The sequence below is a fragment of the Colletotrichum siamense genome (genome assembly GCF_013390195.1).
Source record: "Colletotrichum siamense strain Cg363 chromosome Unknown KSG_Cg363_contig04, whole genome shotgun sequence".
NCBI classification, from domain to species: Eukaryota; Fungi; Ascomycota; class Sordariomycetes; order Glomerellales; family Glomerellaceae; genus Colletotrichum; species Colletotrichum siamense.
The window spans coordinates 5,808,939-5,825,875 of record NW_023501017.1 but is presented as its reverse complement, the minus strand read 5'-3'; the positions used below and the strand labels follow the sequence as shown (position 1 = coordinate 5,825,875).

Below are 16,937 nucleotides of genomic sequence, written 5' to 3'. Positions count from 1 at the left end.
TAGATGGTTTGTGTGGTGAGAGATTTGCGATGAAAGCTTCTTGAGTGATGTCTGAGTGTGGTGATGATGAGCTAGAAGAAAGTTGGTAAGTCGGGTGTAACGGCAGGATTATATATCTGACCTGACAACCGAGCCAAGAGAGGCCTTACGAAGGGCGTCTTCACAGCTTATTCCCCCTGACGTCAAAGTCAACATAGCCATGATCTTTTCTCAGCAACAAACGCAGTGCAGCGCCTCACCGATTGGGCATCTCATCAGCGGTCCGCGTAATACCGTCGACTAGGTTTGACAGAAATGCCAATGCACGAGGCGCGTGGGCGGCAAACCTTGACATCTCGGACGCTTACACGGCCAAACCGAGAATAGTTCCATGACGAGCAAAAGATTTCTCTCGCGAACTCTGTTGACTTTCCATACTTTCTTCCACGGCCAATCACCCACCCCAGGCTGCGTGTCCGACCTCCGGAGCACCACCGTCGCACCCAATCGCGCGCCACCCCGTCCCGTCAAGCCGTTCGTGTCACACCGCGTCCCCGAGGTGGGAGTGGCTGTTTGCACGTCATGAGATGAGTAGTTCCTCCCGTCGCTCGGACGGTGGAAGTCTGTCAGCTTTGAGCCGCAGCGGCGGGCTGTGCGGTTTACGCTGTGTTTGGCCACATGGGGAATTGGGGGCTGTTCAGATCATAGCGAGCTGACCGAGCACTTGCGTCTTTCCAACGGCGATGCATCGCCGTTTGGATCATCACCTTGATTTTTGTTCCTTTCATCTTCGATCGCGCGCGGCATTTGGAATGTTTTGTTTATTGAGAATGGCTGCCTTCTCCGCCGGCGACATCAGATGTTTGTTAGGTGTCGTGGGGGCGTGAGGACGCTCGGGACTAGTCTGCGCCTGTTCACGGACGACCAGATGACACAATCTTCGGCGTCACTCTACGTCGGCTGCCGACTTTCTGTCTTCCTTGACGTCCCAAATCGGTCTTTTTTCTGTTCTCTCGCCGACCTTAATCATTGAACTCCCCCAATCTTGTCGGGCTCGGTCGATAAGAACTACGTACGGCATGAATATAGGTCTAGGTGTTTGTCGGCCACAGACAATATCACGATATGTAGACCGAGAGCCCACGAGGCTTAAGAATTTCGTCGAGAAAAGTGATTTCTAGAAACATGCCAAGACGGCGGCGGATGTGAGCCTCCGGAGCCGATCTTCGTACTCGCCTACACGCGGCCCGACGTGTTCCTCTGATTCCTCTCAACATCAGCCAAACTTTGGGAAGAAGAATTTTTCAACAATTCACGTCGAGCAGAAGAGATACCAAAAATTTAATTGTCTGCTACTCGTTGCAGAATGTATTTCGTGGCTGGATCGACACGACGCGATGGAAGTCATTGAGGTTTGACGCGTTGGAAACCCTTACATCACACCAAACGTCGGTCCTAGGCTTGATTAAATGATCTCATCGCCAGCAGCAGTATAGTAGCATGCAAGGGGCTTGTTTGTTGCAGTACTTGTCGTAAAGTATTAGTGTTCTCAAAAGATGAACAGAGGTGAACAGCCTTAGATATACAAGGAATGGTTTGATAGATACTCTGCCTATATGGTAATGAGTGGCTACAATCCTGCCTTACGCCTTGCAGCAGATGGCAAGCTAACGCCCAGCATTTCTATTCCGATCTTGATGAACACTCTTCGGCGGATGGCTTTACGCTGATGTCTAAGTTCTCATGAGTTTATCATAGTAACTAAGAGCCCACTTCAAAACCTCTTGAATAATGAATGCTGCATTACAATTATCTCAACAGCAGTCGCCGTTCTTCATTCTGAAATTGCGCAGGCCATCTGCAGGCACTCATGCAATGTGAGAGTGCAAAGGCTCCGCATCCTTGAGCAGACAAGTTTGTCATTGTGTTGGAGACTTTGTGGTCTGGAGGTAGCCCACACCCTAGATAGGCGATGTTACCCTGTGTTGGTTTGCTTCGGAAGAGATATCACATCCAGCCAATGGACACACGCAAAATTGGTGAAATATGCGGGAATGCCCGTACGGATGCGTTCCCCTAGTTGCGCCGCCGACCTACATTCCCTAATAGTTTAAACGCTTGCCGGTCACCCTGTCCTGACCCTTGAATTGGACCCCACCGCGTTGCATTGTTCCTCGGTTGACGATGGCATCCTTCGTATCTAGGAATCCCCCAAAGTCGGTATCGGACATTGCACATTCCTTCCTCGCGAGACGAAGAGCATGGGAGTAAAGGCCAAAACACACTCATGCATGGCGTCGTCACTCACCATCATTAGGGGCTTCAGAGAACCCGCCAACATGTCTAGCGTGATGTATCTGCTCCCACTGCCGATGGGTCATCTTCCATGCAACCCCTCTGCAAGTCCCGCCGTACATGCGTCAATCATTGCCTCTTGCCGTCTCCATCTCCGGACAAGATGCCGGGCACCCGGCGGGGAGGTTCACCGCGCAGGAGGCCAATAGCGGCCTGCTTATTAGAGTCACCCTTGCCAGGTACCTTGGCGGGAGGAAGAATAAAGGAAACGAGCTCCCTCGTAGGGGAGCTTTGTCACATTGCACCGCATCGCTGCCGTCACCGTCGTGTTTGACGGCACCCGAGAAACATGGCAATACTCAACCTGTCCGTGGGCGGGAGCCCCGCGGAGATTGGGCTTCGCGCCCTTCTGCTGCTCGTAATTTTCAGTGTCGGCTACACTCTGGTGCAACTCGTTCAAGTACGGCTCCTGTTCTGGAGACTGAGGAGACAGGGCGTCGTAAGTTTGACACCCCCAAACCATCCACTAGGACAGTGCTGATGACCTTCCAGCCAATGATGCCCTACTCCCTGCTCTTCGGGCACATACCCGTCATCACCAAAATCACATCCGGCCTGCCTAAGGATATTCACACAAACTACTTCTCCCAGCTCATCTACCAGAACTGGCCGACACTCTTCCCCAGTCGCAAAACCTGCCCGCCCATCATCTACGTCGACCTCTGGCCCATGGCCCCGCCCATGTGCTTCACCATCGAGCCGGAGGTCGCTTGGCAGACCGGCAGCGCAGATCTCCCGCGGGCGCACAAGGAGTTCGTCAAGCCGCTGACGGAGAACCTGGATATTGCGAGCCTGGAAGGCGCCGAGTGGAAGGTCTGGCGCGCGCGGTTCAACCCGGCCTTCAGCCCGAAGAACATTGTCTCGCTCGTCCCGGGCATCATCAAGGACGTCGAGACGTTTGCGGGCATCTTTCGGAAAAATGCTGGCAAGGACGGGAAATGGGGCGGGGTGTTTACGCTCGAGGACCTGGCGACGAATTTGACGATGGACGTGATCGGGCGCGCGGCGCTGGGGATCGAGCTCCACGAGCAGACTGATGGCCCGAGCAAGTTGAAGGTCGCGCTGATGGACCAGATTGCGCAGTGCCGGCTGCGGTTCAGCATTATCGACAAGATCTGGAGCGTTGACCCCGTCCGTCAGTGGAGAATTGCCAGGAACAAGGTTGCGCTGCGTGACGAGCTTTACCAACCCATCATGAGATGTCTCGAGCGCAAGGGCGACGGAGAATCAAAGACGCTAGTGGACCAGGCGATGAAGCCTCTCAAGGGCTTGATTGCCGAGAAGGCGCTCCCACCTGATGAGGGCTTCATCGAAAGTGTCATGGCACAGCTTAAGATCTTCATGTTTGCAGGCCATGATACGACGGCGACAGTGATCTGTTGGACGATACACGTCTTGGCCAAGCACCCAGCGATCCTCGACAAGGTGCGAGCTGAGCATGACGAGGTCTTTGGCAAGGATCCTTCAAAGTTGAAGGAAAGACTAATGGAATCGCCGCATCTCCTGAACTCGCTGCCGTATACGGCTGGCGTGATCAAGGAGACGATGAGGCTGTATCCCGTCATTCCGCCCCTTAGAAAAGGCAGCCCTGATTACCAAATCAAGGACAAGGAAACCGGCATGGCGCTGCCGACTGAGCACTTTGACCTCTGGGACGGCATTCGCGCGACGTCTCGCGAGGAAAAGGTGTGGCCTCGCGCCGAGGAGGTCGTCCCGGAGCGCTGGTTGACGACGAAGCCGGAGGATCCGCTATACCCCACAAAAGGCGCCTGGCGGGGGTTTGGAAACGGTCCTCGTGTCTGCATTGGGCTGGAGCTCGCCAATACAGAGGTCAGAATGGCTGTCGCGTTCTTGGCGAGGGAGTTCGACATTGACTGTGCTTGGGACGAGTGGGATGCCGCGAGGTAAGCTTTCAAGCGTGTCCAAGGCGCTGGTAAGAGTAATGGCTGACAGACTGTGCGTGCAGAGACTACACTGGCCCCAAGGAAGTGATGGAAGGTCATCGGTGCTATCAGAACGGCACTGGTACGGCAAAGGCCAAGGAAGGCATGCCGATCCATGTGCGACTGCGAAACACGGGGAGGTGAAAGGTGGTTGAGAAAGAGTTTGGGTGGACGTAGGTGGACGTCAACATGAACCTCGGGACGGGGCCGAGGGCAGGAGACCGGAGCCGCGGGCCCCCGATGTCTGCCACTTCTGCTGAAAGAGGCAAGGACTTGCAATCGTCCGTATCTCATCGACGCATTGGAGCAGCAGAACTGAATAAGTAGCCAATGCCCAAGAAGTATTGGAGAGGCTTCGATCCCCAGAGGCAGTCGGCCGCGGCAACATGCCCGTTTTCTGTTGATTGACACCGGCGGAGTGGATACAAGCTTCCAGCTGGTGGTTGTATGCGCCGACTTTGACGTTGGCGGACGGGGAATACCGGACGATCTATAGTTACTCAATCGGGACCTCCGCGAAATTGACTCCCTAATCTGATGAATAGCGTAAGCCCGAGGTCCTCCGCGTGATGGACCGGAAATTCTGCCCGAACATGAGAGGTAGACTCAGTCTAGAACCGCAGCAGCAGCTGGACCGGCGGCCGGTGACAACGTAGGACCCGTGTGGCTACCCGGAGACTTGGTACGGAGGTCCGAACTCCTGACCGGGTTTTGAGTTTCTCGTAGACCACAACCATGAACGTCGCGCGCGCGTCGCGTCTCGCGCGGGATGATTGGGGTTCCCTTGGCTGTCGAGACGGTCGTTCGCGATAGTTGACAAGTCTGTACCAGCAGAGGGGTGTTTCGGAGATAAGCTCATGTCCAGACAGCGGGAAGCTTCCACGACAGATGTCATGGGCCCGCATCTGCTCGTATATCGCGGGCTGTCATTTGCGTGAGGGGCATTAGAATTCGCGATGGATGTGATGGGACGAAAGCGAAGGTGTCGTGAAGGTGTCGTGAAGGTGTAGTGGGTTGAGAATCTTGAGATGGCATTGAAGGGAAGCAGAAACCCAGCAGAGGGAAACGAAGTCTTACATAATACGCGCTAGTCCTCGCTTAATCTCCACTAAGATACGCTAGGCGGAGTAACCTCTCTCTCCGAAACATCCGATTGGCCCGCTCGCGAATGCCCCGCCCTGGAGCGGGGTTCCTGCTGGTCGTTCCTGGGGGAGGAAGGGGCATTCGGGGCTTATCGTCAGCGACCGGCGACTGCTCCTGCTGCTTTTCTTGTTAGCGGCCACTTGCGATTGGGGACCTCGACTCTGCGCCTCCTCACCTCCTGAAACATTCTGCCCGCCTACACTAACCTCACTTCATCTACACTTACGCACCTACGATTGTTATCGACATTGGATCGAGTTGAAGTCCGTCCGCCCATCATGTCGTTGGCGCACTACTTATGAGGCCCATTCCCTGGAGCCTGCAAAGCTTGCTGCCAAATATCTGTCTCTCGATAGGTCGCCTCGGATCTTGACCAAACCACCGGCGTCGGCGTCTACGTCTCTCAGGGCGTTGCGTACCTCGGCCTCCCTCACCTACCTTACCTGTTTACATACAACAACCTTTCACACACAGGAGATTGTCACTCGCACAGGGTGTCACAGCACTCGCACCTACCTGTTGTCATCCAAGGGTACTTGCTCTCCTCCTCTCAATGGCGAGGCATGGGTTATCAAAGGTGAAGACAGGATGTATCACCTGCAAGTAAGGGGGTCCTTTGACTGTTCATCCCCACAGGCCTGGCCAATGTGCTAATAAAACCTCAGGATCCGCAGAGTCAAGTGCGACGAGGCCCGCCCGGCGTGTAACCGCTGCGTCAGCACCGGCAGGAAGTGTGATGGCTACGTCGCCCCTCCCAATGGCACATACTCGTGGGCTCAGCTGCTCCGTGTCTGCCCACCGCCGACCCAGAACGCCTCCGAGTCAGAGCTCCGCGCCTTGAGCTTCTTTCGCGGCGTCGTAGCCCCAGTCCTCGCCGGGCCGTTGGACAACTACTTCTGGACCCATCTCGCCACCCAGCTGTCTCACCAGGAGCAGGCCGCAAAGTACGCCGTCCTGACCATCAGCTCGCTGTATGAGAAGTTCAAGGAGAACCCCATGGACCGGCTCGCCGGGGAGAAGAACCTCTTTGCCGTGTCAAACTACAACGAGGCCATCAGGCACCTGAGAACGACGGACAACCCGGAAACGGTGCTGTTTGTGTGTCTGCTTTTTGTCTGCGTCGACATGCTGCGCGGAGAATGCAAAGGCGCCATCGAACACTGCCGGCACGGGATCAACATCCTGAATGCGTCCTGCTCCAAGTCCAAGTTCATCCGTGACCACCTAGAACCCGCCTTCTGCCGTCTCGGTGTGTTTCCTTTCTTCTTCGGCGTCCGGCCCGAGACGTTCCCGGCGATGGAGATCGGGAAGCCTGTCCCGCACGCGCCGTACAAGACGCTCGCCGAGGCCCAGGCCGCCCTGGACCCTCTACTTGTTCGTACCATCCGCTTCGTAAGGACCGCCGACGAGTACCGACTGGGAGATGAAATGAGTCCCAAGCCCGGGCCGTTGGTCATGCAGGACCGTAAGGAGCTTGACGAGGCGCTGGACAGCTGGGACGCCGCGTTCCGTCTCTATCGGGGCGAGAAGGCCGCCTTGAACGCAGATTGCATGTCTGAACGGGATCTTCTCATCATACAGCTGCTCGAAATGAAATGGATCGTCGGCAAGATCTGGATTGACACGTGTCTATCGCGGGGCGAGACGATATTCGACCTGCATCTCGATAAGTTCCAGAGGATCATCGACATTGCGCACGAGACGGACATCCTGCTCCGCTCGTCGCACGAGAAGCACCCGCGCGCCAAGTTCACCTTCGAGATGGGCTTCGCGCCGCTGCTGGGTTTCGTAGTCGTCAAGTGCAGGTCACTGCGCCTGCGAGTCGCCGCGCTGAAGCTGGTGAGGACGATATCACATGAGCGGGAGAGTTTATGGGACAACAGCACCCTGTTATCGCTCGGTCGAGTGCTCTTGAAGGTCGAGAACGATGTGCATTTGCGCTGCGACGATGACCTGGAGGACATTGTCGACGACGGCACGCTCCCACCGGAAGGCATGCGGATCAAGGACTCGGCGATGCAGAAGGAGGCGCGCATCGTGCCCGGGAGCGACGGCAGCGTGACGGTCTGGGAGAAGGTCGCCCTCTTGATGAGGGAGCTCGACGGGCCCATCACGATACGCGAGGAGTGGTTTGAGGTTCCAATGAGGCGCAAGCCCTGAAATAACTATTTACAGTCGCACCCTTGTTTTTGGCGTCTTCCGCGACATGTCCATGTCTGTGCCTCAACCCGCACGAGTGCTTACGCCACCCCTGCGAATCCTTCCCGCGGGCGGTATCAATTATCAACATCTAGTGCCGTGAGATGCGATTGGTCGGCTCGCTATTTTATGTAAAGAACGCGATTGAAGTGGCTGTGCATCGCCAGGCATTCTTGACAATATCTTCGACTTCGATCTGAACAGGTTTCTTTAAATATGAGCGGGAGCCGCGAAGATGTTGATGATGGGACAGACAACCATCACTTTGAGGATTTCCTGCCATCTCATCTTTGACTCCAATCACCATGTCCCTCACCTGGATCATCCTGGCCCTGGCCGCTTCAGCCGCAGCTCTGCCATCCGGTCCCTCGCCCACGCCGACGAACACCCAACTACTTCAACGATCAGTAATCACCTCTTCGACTGTTTCTGCGGTGCCCACAGGCGACTTCATCACCACCAAATTCATCACCATCCCCGGCGTTACAGACAGCCACGTCACAGTGCCCGCCAAGACCATCGCCCTCGCCCTCCCGACCTGCGTCCAGACCATCGAGCCGGACGCCAATGGTTACGTGCCCCCGGGGAGTTGCGGCGCTCTCTGGAACTACTACCCGAGCTTCGCGGCGGCTATCGCATTTGCCGTGATATTCGGCGTCTTGACTGCCGTTCATATTTGGCAAGCGGCCAGATACAAGAAGGTGCGTCAGTCTGCCTTCTCTCGGATCCTTGTTTCTTTGGCTAACAACAGGACAGAGATGGTGCTGGGTCATTATCATGGCGAGCATTTGGGAAACCCTCTCCTTCGCCTTTCGCTCTCTAAGCACACGGTACCAGCAGAATAGCGGCATCTACCTCATCTTTCAAATCTTCATCTTGCTTGCGCCCTTGTGTAAATCATCTCCCTCCATACTATCGACCAGCACTAACAGACACCAGGGGTCAACGCCTTCGCATACATGACCCTCGGCCGGATGATTCACTTCTTCCACCCCTCGCGCTCCCTCCTACGCGTCCCCGCTACCTTCTTCGCCGCCCTCTTCGTCGCCCTCGACGTAGTCTCCTTCATCATCCAGCTCGTCGGCGGCAGCATGGCCGGCCCGACCGCCCCACCGGAGGAACAAATGCGCGCGATACATATCTACATGGGCGGCATTGGCCTCCAAGAGGTCTTCATCCTCGCTTTTGTGGGGTTGGCGCTCGTTTTCCAGCGGGATATGCGGCGGGCGGAGAAGCTTCACAACGGACGGGAAGAGTGGAGGCCGCTGGTGTGGGCGCTGTACTTTTCACTGGGCAGCATTACCGTCCGCATCATATACCGGCTCATCGAGTTTTCCTCCGGGAATGGGGTGGATAATCAGCTCATCACGCGCGAGGGGTATTTCTATGCGTTGGAGGCGGTGCCGATGGTGTTGGCTATTGCCGTGTTTAATGTCGTGCACCCCGGGGCGAGAATGAATGGGCCGGGGGCTGAGATGCCGGGTATATTCGCCACGATCAAGGAAGCCTTCAACAAGAGGACAGGGAGGTTTCCGTTGAAGGACTTCGGCGAGGAACAAGAGCTCGCGAGGAGATCTCCGAGTTCGTGAACGAGTTGAGGCCGGGGCGCGTCGGGTGGTGGGCCGAGACGCGGGGAGATGCCGGTTGCTGCACCCCGCATTCCAGGGTCCAGGCCGGCATCGGCACGGATGCGAGTGTGAAGTTTGATTTTCCAGGTATTGTTTTGATATTTATTTGACAGCTGTCAGGAAGTACTTCTATCCTTTGTTCTTCTGGCTATACATGTCGAAATAGAATTGTCAATCCCAGGTCTTTGCTTGAGATCCTCCGTTCAACAGAAGGCTGCCATCAACCCCGGATCCCTGCCACCTCCTTATCAACATCCCTCCGCCTCTAAATCGGACCCAAGTGCGGAGATAAAAAGATACTGGCCACCACTTTACACACCCACTTCACTCATCCTTCCAAACGACACACCATGCTCCGCGGAAGCTGAGCAGCGCCACGCACACCTCTCGTCACTATGTCTTTCTTTCCGACACATGTACTCAATCCACCCGCCCATGGACCCCGCCTCCGCAGCCGCCCTCCGCCGCCGGCGCCGGCGTAGAGTCCCCGACGCAGACCGCAAACGCGCCCCGCGCGCCTGCGACCGCTGCAAGGCCCGCAAGAACAAGTGCGTCGAGACGCCCTCCGGCACTTGTGTCCGTTGTCTGCAGGGTTCGCATCCATGCCGCTTCGAGCGGGAACGCAGTCCCGAGGACGTCGTCGTGCCCATGCCTGGCAATGGCACTCACACTCACACCAACACCGTCGCAGCGCATAATGAGACAACGACGGACCTCAAAGACGACGTCGACTTCTCCCCCACCGCCGGCGCGCCCCCCAGCGAAGCCTTCATGTGGCCGCGCTTCCTCACCCGCCTCCGCTCCGCCTTCTGCCTGGACACCCACCCCGCGCCCGCATCCCCCGACGACACCTCGCACCCCCAAGCCCGCCCGCCGCCGCCGCCCGCAGAGTCGCAGTCGCCCGCCGAGCTGCGCCGCGTGCCCAAGGCCGTCCGCGACTTCCCCCCGCGCGGCGTCGCCGAGTTCCTGCTCGAGGTGTGCATCACCTACGGGACGGACCTGTTCTTCTACTTCGACCAGGCGCAGCTGACCGCGGAGCTGGGCGCGTTCTACAGCGATGAAGGTTGTAGGTTGCGCAGCGACACGGGGTTCGTGTGTTTTGTGCTCGCGGTGTTTGCGCTGGGCAGCCACTGGACGAGTTTGGCGCGCCCGGCGGAGGAGGATGAGCGGGTGGTGGGGAAGGAGGAGGATCCTGGCCGGATATTCTACGACCAGGCGAGGATACTGATGGCGGATTTGATTGATCGGCCGTGTTTGCGGTCGGTGCAGGCGGCGTATGTGCTGGGCGTGTATCTGATGCCGGCGAGCGCGATTAGTGCGTCGTATGTGTACATGGGGTTGGCGTTGCGGAAGGCGCTGGCGATTGGGCTGCATCTGGAGCCGGATGAGCCTGGGTTGAGCGAGGACGACAAGGAGATGAGACGCAGGTTGTGGTGGTCTGTTTATTCGTTGGAGAGGACTGTAACCATTAAGTTGAACAGGCCGCGGTCGATCAGCCAGGATATCATCACGGCCCGCCTGCCTCGGCCGGTCCCACGCGACGCGGAGCAGAAGTTTGATAATGTGCAGCATCAAATTGTGTATGCCCAGCTGGTGCGCATTATTGACAAGCTATCCGAGCCAGCGTAAGTCCTCCTTCCTTCAGAAATTCACACCGACTAACATTGAGTCCAGCGCGTGGTCAACAAACTCGCCCACAAACCCCGTCTCAACCTACGAAGAAGCCCTCAAATCCTGGAAACGCTCCCTCCCACCGCCTCTCAAACTCCAAAACATCCACCCCAAATCCCCCGGCTACCGCGCCGTCTTCCACCTGCACCTGAACTACTACTTCGCCTGGATCGACATGGGCAAAGTCTCCGTGGTGACCGTCGTCCGCGCCCGCCTGCGCGCGCTCTTCTGCCCCGCGGACCCGCCGCCCGCCCCCAGCGCGGCCGTCGAGCAGGCCGCCGACGCCTGCATCCGCGCGGCGAAGAAGATGCTGGAGCTGTTCGAGGGGCTGAGCCGCAGCGGCAACATGGCGCGGTTCTCGTTCACGGACCTGCAGGGATGCAGCATCGCGACGATCGTGGTGCTGCTGGCGGGGATACTGCAGCGCGACGCGGGGTATGACGGCCGGGTGGCGTTCGGGCTGGATTGCTTGCGGAGGATGGCGGGCGGGGGGAACGCGACGGCGGGGATGGGGGTGAGGTTTGTGGAGGCTTTGAGGGGGATTACGGACGAGGCGAGGGGGAGGTTGTTGCGTGTGCAGCGGACGGAGAGGGTGCCGAGGGTGGAGGAGAGGATGACGGGATATGGGGATTGGGCGGAGTGGTTGGCGACTGCTGAGGTTGCGGAGAGTTCCTCGGAGGATGAGGAGGAGGATGAAGAGGGGTCTGGGGAGCAGCCGGCGCATGTTGATGATGGAGGGCCGTCGGTGCCGGAGGTCGAGTTGTCGGAGACGTGGGACGAGGCGGCGGCGTTGCAGCTTCAGGAGCTATCGGCCTCGGGCTTTGAGATGCCCCTCGCAGGTGTTCACAACCCAGATCTGATGGCGTTGCCAGCTGTGGATGAAGGCTGGCTGGCTTCGTTTCCGTGGAGTGACGACCAGATGTATCTGATGGGGTTGACGGGGATGGACGTTCTCGACTTCACGGGGGGTCTGGAGTAGCTACAACACAAACCAAGAATATCAAAGTCATTGTCTCACTTCATTTTTGCCGCATGTTAACTGCCAACTCCATCTTCTCCATACACATTACATCAAAGCGCCGGCTTGATCCTAATCGGCACCGCCGAGTCCTCCTTAATCCCGTCCCATCTGCTCTTATACACCCTGCCCTCCTTAATCACCGCCGCAACCGACGCCTCCGGATCATCAAAGATGCCCACGTCCTCCAGCGGGTTCGCGTTCGCAATGATAATATCCGCCTCAAAACCAGCCTTGACCTGCCCCAGCGACGCCTCCCTGCCAAACATCTTGGCCGGGTTGATCGTCGCGCTCTGCAGCACCGCCAGCGCCGGGATCGCCTTCCCCCTCAACGAGAACTCGAAACTCTGCGCCGCGCCCAACGGGCCCAGCAGATCCGTCCCGAAGCATATCGTCACGCCCGCCTCGTACGCCGTCTTCAGCGCCACCAGGCCCGCGGTCAGCACCTCCTCGTTCTTGACCCGCGACTCGGGCGGCAGGTAGCCCTTCCACTTCTCCGACGCCATCTGCGCGTACGTGATCAGCGTCGGGGTGAGGTACACGCCCTTCTCGGCCATCAGCTTCGCCGTCGGCACATCCACGAAGTTGCCGTGCTCGATGCCCCGCACCCCGTTGTCGATGCAGTGCCGGATCGCCTTGGTCGTGTACGCGTGCGCGGTGACGTACGTCCCCGCGTTCGCCGCGCACTCCACCATCGCGCGGATCTCCGCGCCCGTGAACTGGAGGTGGTCGATCTTGTCCGTCGGGGATGACACGCCGCCGGAGCCCATGATCTTGATAAAGTCCGCTCCGGTGCGGATCTCCTCGCGCACCGCGGTCATGCACTCCGGCACGCCGTTGCACAGTCGCCCCAAGCCGGTGGTCGACCCGCCGCAGCACTCGCTGTGATCATGCGGCCCGCGGCGAACGTCCCCATGCCCGCCGGCTTGGCTCAGCGCGTGGCCTGCGATGAACAGCCTCGGGCCGGGGAACACGCCGTCGTTGATGGCCTCTTTCAGCGCGAGCAGGGCGCCGCCGCAGTCGCGGATGCTGGTGAAGCCGCGGTGCAGCATCTGGGCGCAGACGTACGGCTGGCGGAGCAGCGAGACGTCGTTGGGGTTGCTGAAGGCGGCCGCGAGGGAGTCGAAGCCCGGGACGGCCATGACGTGGACGTGGGAGTCGATGAGGCCCGGGCAGAGGAACTTGCCGGCGCAGTCGACTTCGGCGAAGCCATCGGCGACGGCGGCGGAGACGGTGGAGGGGTCGGAGGGGAGGATGGCGTCGATGAGGCCGTCTTTGAGGCGGACGGCGGCGTTGGGGTGGAGGGAGCCGTCGGTTACGTCGACGATGGTGGCGTTGGTGAGGATGTAGCGCCGTGTTGGGGCTTTGAGCCAGGGCTTGAGGTCGGCTTCGGTGACCATTGCGAAGGTTTCGTGATTATTCTCTGGATGGTGTTGGTTCAGAAGAGTGAGTCTCGAAGAAGGCAGATGAGGGGGAGAAACCTGGATTCGGCTTTGAGGATGTGCAAACGCTCAGTCATCCGAACACACGCCCAATATTTCCAGAAAACACAAATATTTATCTGATTGGCTTCATCCAGACGGTTAACGTCATCCCCCAACAACACTTATTTTGGTGAGAGAGACAATGCAACAACAACGCATCGGAGATCAACACACAATCCTATCGTCGGAAACATGGTCGCATTCGAAAGCCAAGTTGCCGATACCCGGCGTCGGATATCTGCCAACACCATCGGCAACATGGCCCGCCCCACCCCGCGTATCACCCCTATCAACGCTAGCAGAGGTATCGCAGGAATCAGTCTTTGATTGATATGACTCTCTGATAATGCTTGCCTCTTGGGTGCGGGGAAAACAATGGGCACACTTACCCCGGGATTCGAGATATGCACCAGTGGAGCATTGTCAACCACGTTTTTTCCTTTCTTCCTCCCTCGTTTCTTCTTTTAAAGGGCGGGCGGATCTGCAAGTTTGCGAAGGGGTGTTGGCTGCGGTCTTTGGATCTTCCACTGAGAACCACCCCCCCTCACGCGACTCAAGATGAGTTCTTCCATTGAGACCAAGACGAACGATGGGCCGCGGCCGGAGGGCGCTGAGGAGAAGAATGGCCAGATTTTGGAGTTGAGCGAGTCTTACACTGAGGAAGAGGAGCGGGCGGTTCTGAGAAAGATTGACTGCACTATTCTGCCCATGGTTAGTTGGCCCTTGTATTGTGTCTTGTAACTGTGAACAGTTGAGCTAACTCAGATCAACAGATGTGTGTGGTCTTCTTCCTGCAGTACCTCGACAAGCAGAGTCTCAGTTATGCTAGTGTAAGTTGGCTACTCTTCCCCGCGATGAACTCCGTAACTGACCAACATAGGTCTTCGGCCTGATTACGGACTTGAACATGACCAGCACGCAGTATTCTTGGTGCTCATCTATCTTCTACGTCGGTAAGCCAAGTCCAAACATTGCCTTCACAGGAAAATGTTATCGCTGACACCTCAACGTGCAGGCCAACTGGTTTCTGAATATCCATTCATCTACCTCATGAGCAGGCTGCACCTGACAAAGTTCGTGGGAGTCACCGTGTAAGTCCACCCATAGTTTGCCACCATGGCCATCACTGACAGAACCCCGCTACCAGAGTCATCTGGGGCATCGTCTGCATGTGTCTCGCCGCACCGCACAACTACTCCGGCTTCGCCGCCGTCCGCTTCCTCCTCGGCTTCGCAGAGGGCGCCGTCTCACCCGCCTTCATCACCATCACCAGCATCTGGTACCGCAAGGACGAGCACGCCCTGCGAACCGCGTAGGTCCGACCAATATCCCGCCTCCAGCATACCCTAAAGTAACTAACCTGGGTCTACGCAGTCTCTGGATTACCATGAACGGCCTCGCCCAGATCTGCGGCTGCCTCTTGATGTACGGCATCGCCAAGAACACGGGCCTCTCCCTCGCGCCCTGGCGTACCCTCTTCCTCGTCTGCGGCGCCATCACCTCAGCCTCGGGCGTCGTCTTCTACCTCTTCATGCCCAACGGTCCGAAGGACGCGTGGTTCCTCACCCCGCGCCAGAAGCAGGTGCTCTCCATGCGCATGGCCAAGGACCGCGAGGGCGGCGATAAGACGTCGTTCTCGCTGAGACAGCTTAAGGAGGCGATGTTGGATATCAAGACATGGTTTGTGTTTTGGTTTGGCGTTCTTGTGACGATGCAGTCTCCTGTGCTGACGGTTAGCCTTCTCCCCGACTGTTATCTCATGTTCTTTGCTGACTTGACTGCAACCAGTTCGCGTCCCTGGTCATCAACACCATCGGCTACGACAAATACGAAACCATGCTCTACACCGCCCCCTCCGGCGCCGTCCAGATCGGCATGTTGTGGATCGGAGTCTGCGGCTGCATGATGTTCCCCAAGCACCGCACCCTCGTCGCCCTCGTGCTCATCCTGCCCCCGTTGGCAGGCAACATCCTCCTCCTGAAGCTCTCCACCGACGCCGGCTGGGGCATGATCGGAGCCTCCTGGCTTGTACGTCACCCTCTCCCCATCCCTTCTATCCCCTCAAAGCTAACGCGCACCGCTCTAGGCGTCCTGCATCACCGCCGTCTGGTCAATCCTCCTCTCCCTCACAGCGTCCAACGTCAAGGGTAACACGAAGCGCGCCATCGTCAACGCAATGTTCTTCATCGGCTACTGCGCGGGTTGCATCGGCGCACCACAACTGTGGACCGAGAAGCCGCGCTACTTCAAGGGCGTGGTCACGGCTATTGTGACATGGTGTTTGCTGTTCACTGTCATTGTGGCATACCGGTGGCTTTGTTCGAGGGACAATGCCGAGAGGGAGGCGGCGGCGAGCAGCGGCCAGGGTGCGGAGTATTCTGAAAATGTTGTGTTGGATGATGCGGGTGCGCCGGTGAATGATTTGACTGATAAGGAGGACAGGCAGTTTAGGTACAGCATCTGATTGGAGTCGAATCAGATTCCCGGATGAGGGCTGTCGATAACACATTTTGACTAGAATCATAATCAAGTCTGCTAGGAAGTCACAGTAATACAAAATACATTGAATACGTTCAACTCAGCTGAAGTTAATCCCCCCATCCACAATTTGCGTCTGCCCCGTCACATAATCACTATCCGGCCCCGCCAAAAAGCTCACAAACTTGGACACGTCCTCCGGCACGCTCGTCCTCTTCAGCGCAATCAAATCGTTCGTAAACTTCTTGATCGTGTCCCCCTTCTTCGCGCCCGTCTTCTCGCCCAGCTTCTCGTCAATCAGGTCCCACATCGCCGTGCCCACGATGCCCGGCGCGTACGCGTTCACCGTGATGTTGTGCTCCGCGTACTCCATCGCCGACGCCTGCGTCAGCCCGCGGACGGCCCACTTCGAGGCCGAGTAGTGCGAGAGCAGCGCGAACGGGCGGAAGCCGACGATGGACGAGCACCCGATGAGTTTGCCGGGGGAGGAGGGCGTGCAGTTGCCCTGGGCGATGAGCTGCTTGGCGGCGGTCTGGTAGCAGTTTTGCACGCCGAAGACGTTGACGCGGAACATGTTGAGGAAGTCTTCTTCGGTAAGGTCAAGGAGGGGTTTGACTTGGGCGATGCCGGCGTTGGCGATCCTGAAAAGCGGCAATTAGCATGTTTCTCCTGAAATGATGAAACCAAGAACTTACATTGTGTTCAGGGGACCTAGCTCTTTCACTGCCGTCTGGACCATGCCTTGCACCTCGCTTAGACTGCGGACGTCGGCGGATGCGACGACGGACTTGCGGCCCAGGCCCCGGATCTCGTTGGCTACTTCCTCGGAGCCGGCTTGGTTGGCGGCGATGTCATTGATGCAAACATCGTAGCCATCGCGGGCGATGCGGAGGGCAATGGCTTTACCGATGCCGCGCGAGGCACCTGTCACGATGGCGACGCGTCCGCTGCGGTTGTTAATGGCTGGAGGTCATTGAGGGGGGGAAGATGCGTACCCTAGACGAGCAGATGGTCTGAATGCTCCCACGAACGCGCTCAT

At 57.8% G+C, this 16,937-nt stretch overlaps 7 protein-coding genes across 7 annotated transcripts; 5 read left to right on the top strand and 2 right to left on the bottom strand.

Annotated features, from left to right (window-relative positions):
* Nucleotides 1-2,623: 2,623 nt before the first annotated feature.
* aflN-2 (Cytochrome P450 monooxygenase aflN) lies at nt 2,624-4,421 on the top strand (the record flags this gene model as incomplete). The annotated part of the gene is made up of 3 exons (XM_036639329.1): nt 2,624-2,773; nt 2,827-4,238; nt 4,301-4,421. The coding sequence occupies 3 exons, from the start codon at nt 2,624-2,626 to the stop codon at nt 4,419-4,421; spliced, it is 1,683 nt and encodes a 560-aa protein (XP_036496327.1).
* A 1,552-nt stretch (nt 4,422-5,973) lies between these two features.
* atnN-11 (Aspercryptin biosynthesis cluster-specific transcription regulator atnN) lies at nt 5,974-7,580 on the top strand (the record flags this gene model as incomplete). Its single annotated transcript, XM_036639328.1, has 2 exons — nt 5,974-6,023; nt 6,086-7,580. The coding sequence occupies 2 exons, from the start codon at nt 5,974-5,976 to the stop codon at nt 7,578-7,580; spliced, it is 1,545 nt and encodes a 514-aa protein (XP_036495436.1).
* Nucleotides 7,581-7,924: 344 nt separating this feature from the next.
* On the top strand, nt 7,925-9,208 carry atnI-0 (putative lipid transporter atnI; the record flags this gene model as incomplete). Its single annotated transcript, XM_036639327.1, has 3 exons — nt 7,925-8,320; nt 8,376-8,511; nt 8,559-9,208. The coding sequence occupies 3 exons, from the start codon at nt 7,925-7,927 to the stop codon at nt 9,206-9,208; spliced, it is 1,182 nt and encodes a 393-aa protein (XP_036495435.1).
* Nucleotides 9,209-9,682: 474 nt separating this feature from the next.
* On the top strand, nt 9,683-11,897 carry CGCS363_v007477 (putative transcriptional regulatory protein; the record flags this gene model as incomplete). Its single annotated transcript, XM_036639326.1, has 2 exons — nt 9,683-10,872; nt 10,922-11,897. The coding sequence occupies 2 exons, from the start codon at nt 9,683-9,685 to the stop codon at nt 11,895-11,897; spliced, it is 2,166 nt and encodes a 721-aa protein (XP_036495442.1).
* Nucleotides 11,898-11,989: 92 nt separating this feature from the next.
* Nucleotides 11,990-13,336, bottom strand: CGCS363_v007476 (Uncharacterized protein; the record flags this gene model as incomplete). Its single annotated transcript, XM_036639325.1, has 1 exon — nt 11,990-13,336. The coding sequence occupies one exon, from the start codon at nt 13,334-13,336 to the stop codon at nt 11,990-11,992; it is 1,347 nt and encodes a 448-aa protein (XP_036495441.1).
* A 642-nt stretch (nt 13,337-13,978) lies between these two features.
* Nucleotides 13,979-15,884, top strand: CGCS363_v007475 (putative transporter; the record flags this gene model as incomplete). The annotated part of the gene is made up of 8 exons (XM_036639324.1): nt 13,979-14,131; nt 14,194-14,250; nt 14,301-14,373; nt 14,436-14,511; nt 14,568-14,732; nt 14,795-15,152; nt 15,209-15,448; nt 15,507-15,884. The coding sequence occupies 8 exons, from the start codon at nt 13,979-13,981 to the stop codon at nt 15,882-15,884; spliced, it is 1,500 nt and encodes a 499-aa protein (XP_036495444.1).
* Nucleotides 15,885-15,998: 114 nt separating this feature from the next.
* On the bottom strand, nt 15,999-16,937 carry CGCS363_v007474 (Diacetyl reductase; the record flags this gene model as incomplete). Its single annotated transcript, XM_036639323.1, has 3 exons — nt 15,999-16,539; nt 16,594-16,845; nt 16,894-16,937. 3 exons carry the CDS (start codon nt 16,935-16,937, stop codon nt 15,999-16,001), a joined length of 837 nt encoding a protein of 278 aa, XP_036495443.1.